At 28.5% G+C, this 1,854-nt stretch overlaps 1 protein-coding gene across 1 annotated transcript in view; it reads right to left on the reverse strand.

Annotated features, from left to right (window-relative positions):
• Positions 1-1,854, reverse strand: part of LOC111688087 (probable cytochrome P450 49a1) — a gene marked incomplete at its 5' end in the record, with an annotated part of 17,889 nt that overhangs the window by 7,427 nt on the left and 8,608 nt on the right. The window contains 4 exons of the mRNA XM_046953833.1: positions 594-789; positions 865-941; positions 1,017-1,133; positions 1,223-1,303. Of these exons, the coding sequence (XP_046809789.1) occupies positions 594-789; positions 865-941; positions 1,017-1,133; positions 1,223-1,303 (471 nt within the window). The remainder of the gene's footprint in view (positions 1-593; positions 790-864; positions 942-1,016; positions 1,134-1,222; positions 1,304-1,854) is intronic.

Genomic DNA, 1,854 nt, shown 5'->3' on the forward strand with positions numbered 1-1,854 from the left:
TTCTATAGAAAAAGTTGCTCTGATACAGACAACTTTTCTATAGAAAAAGTTGCTCTGATACAGACAACTTTTCTATAGAAAAAGTTGCTCTGATACAGACAACTTTTCAATAGAAAAAGTTGCTCTGATACAGACAACTTTTCAATAGAAAAAGTTGCTCTGATACAGACAACTTTTCAATAGAAAAAGTTGCTCTGATACAGACAACTTTTCTATAGAAAAAGTTGCTCTGATACAGACAACTTTTCTATAGAAAAAGTTGCTCTGATACAGACAACTTTTCTATAGAAAAAGTTGCTCTGATACAGACAACTTTTCTATAGAAAAAGTTGCTCTGATACAGACAACTTTTCTATAGAAAAAGTTGCTCTGATACAGACAACTTTTCTATAGAAAAAGTTGCTCTGATACAGACAACTTTTCTATAGAAAAAGTTGCTCTGATACAGACAACTTTTCTATAGAAAAAGTTGCTCTAATACTTGTGAACTTTTCTAAGGAAAAAGTTGCTCTGTAACATAATAACTTTTTAAGTTATTTTTGTTGTTTATATTTTGTGTAATACTGTATATACTGTTACTTTTCGCCACTCACTCTGTAAAATCATCTAAGGCTTTATTAAAACTTCTATACGCCTTTGTTGGATAAAATCTCCATAAAGGCATGCGCAATTCTAATTCAGGAACTGCCCAAAAGAAAGTATTTATACAATTTATAATCTTTTGTGAATCTTCAGTACCCTCAGGTGCTAAGCAACCCAATCTGGTGTCCAATGAAACTCTACCCACAGCTGAAATATTTAAAGAAAATAAATTATAAATTGAGTGGAAGATCAAAAAAGTAACAGATGTTTGTTGTGACCTACATTCTAAAGCCCATTTATAGAGTTCATGTAGAAAATTATCGGGTAATTCATCATTTTCATCACGCATTTCATGTATCCTGTGACAGGCAAAAGAGAAATTATTTATTTAAATAAGGATTTGATTTTTAAAAGGTATCATTTTCTTTTTTTACCTTTGCATAAATTCTGTAGCAATTTCATTTAATGGTGGTATGTATTTTTTGGCCGTTTGTGGTTGTAATAAAATTTGTTGTACTTCCTGACGAAATAACTCCCAATTTTTGCCATGACTACAAATAAAAAAAATAATTTTTTTTTTTCATAAATCTTATCAGGTTTTTAGTAATAGGACAATAATATTATCCTTATTTCTACTTACACACCAATCAAACCTGCTGTATCACCAAAGAAATCCTTGCGTAATTTTCCTTTGTAGTTTTTTAAAGAAGGCATTGAAGGTCTTTGAAAGAAAGAGAGAGAGAGAGAAAGAGAGAGAGTATTATAATTGAATTTTGAGTGAGCGAGTAAATTTAATCGAGACAATTAAATTGTTGTATCATTATATTGTATTGACCTTTCTTAATAATATTCTTTCTATTCTCTGACATTTTAATGGTAAATGTCGTGTTTTATTAATCGAAAACTTGCATGCAATTTTCAATTGCTTTAGAGTTTTTTTTTTAAATTCTCTTGTCTTACAAATACAAATTGCTGTCAATATATCAATATTTATTTAATTTAGTTTTTTTTCATTTGTAATTGATTAATTATTAATTCATGGAAATTGTAACTGAAAACTATAATTAGTTAATGATTAAAACCAGTTAATGGTTTTATTTTAAAAGCAGGAATTCTAGGAAATCAATTTAAGCAACTTTTCCATAGAAGAAGTTGCTCTTCGTCTATAGATAGATAGATAGATAGATAGATAGATAGATAGATAGATAGATAGATTAGATATATATATAGATAGATAGATAGATAGATAGATAGATAGATAGATAGATAGAT

This window comes from Lucilia cuprina, chromosome 6 (assembly GCF_022045245.1).
Source record: "Lucilia cuprina isolate Lc7/37 chromosome 6, ASM2204524v1, whole genome shotgun sequence".
Lineage (NCBI taxonomy): Eukaryota > Metazoa > Arthropoda > Insecta > Diptera > Calliphoridae > Lucilia > Lucilia cuprina.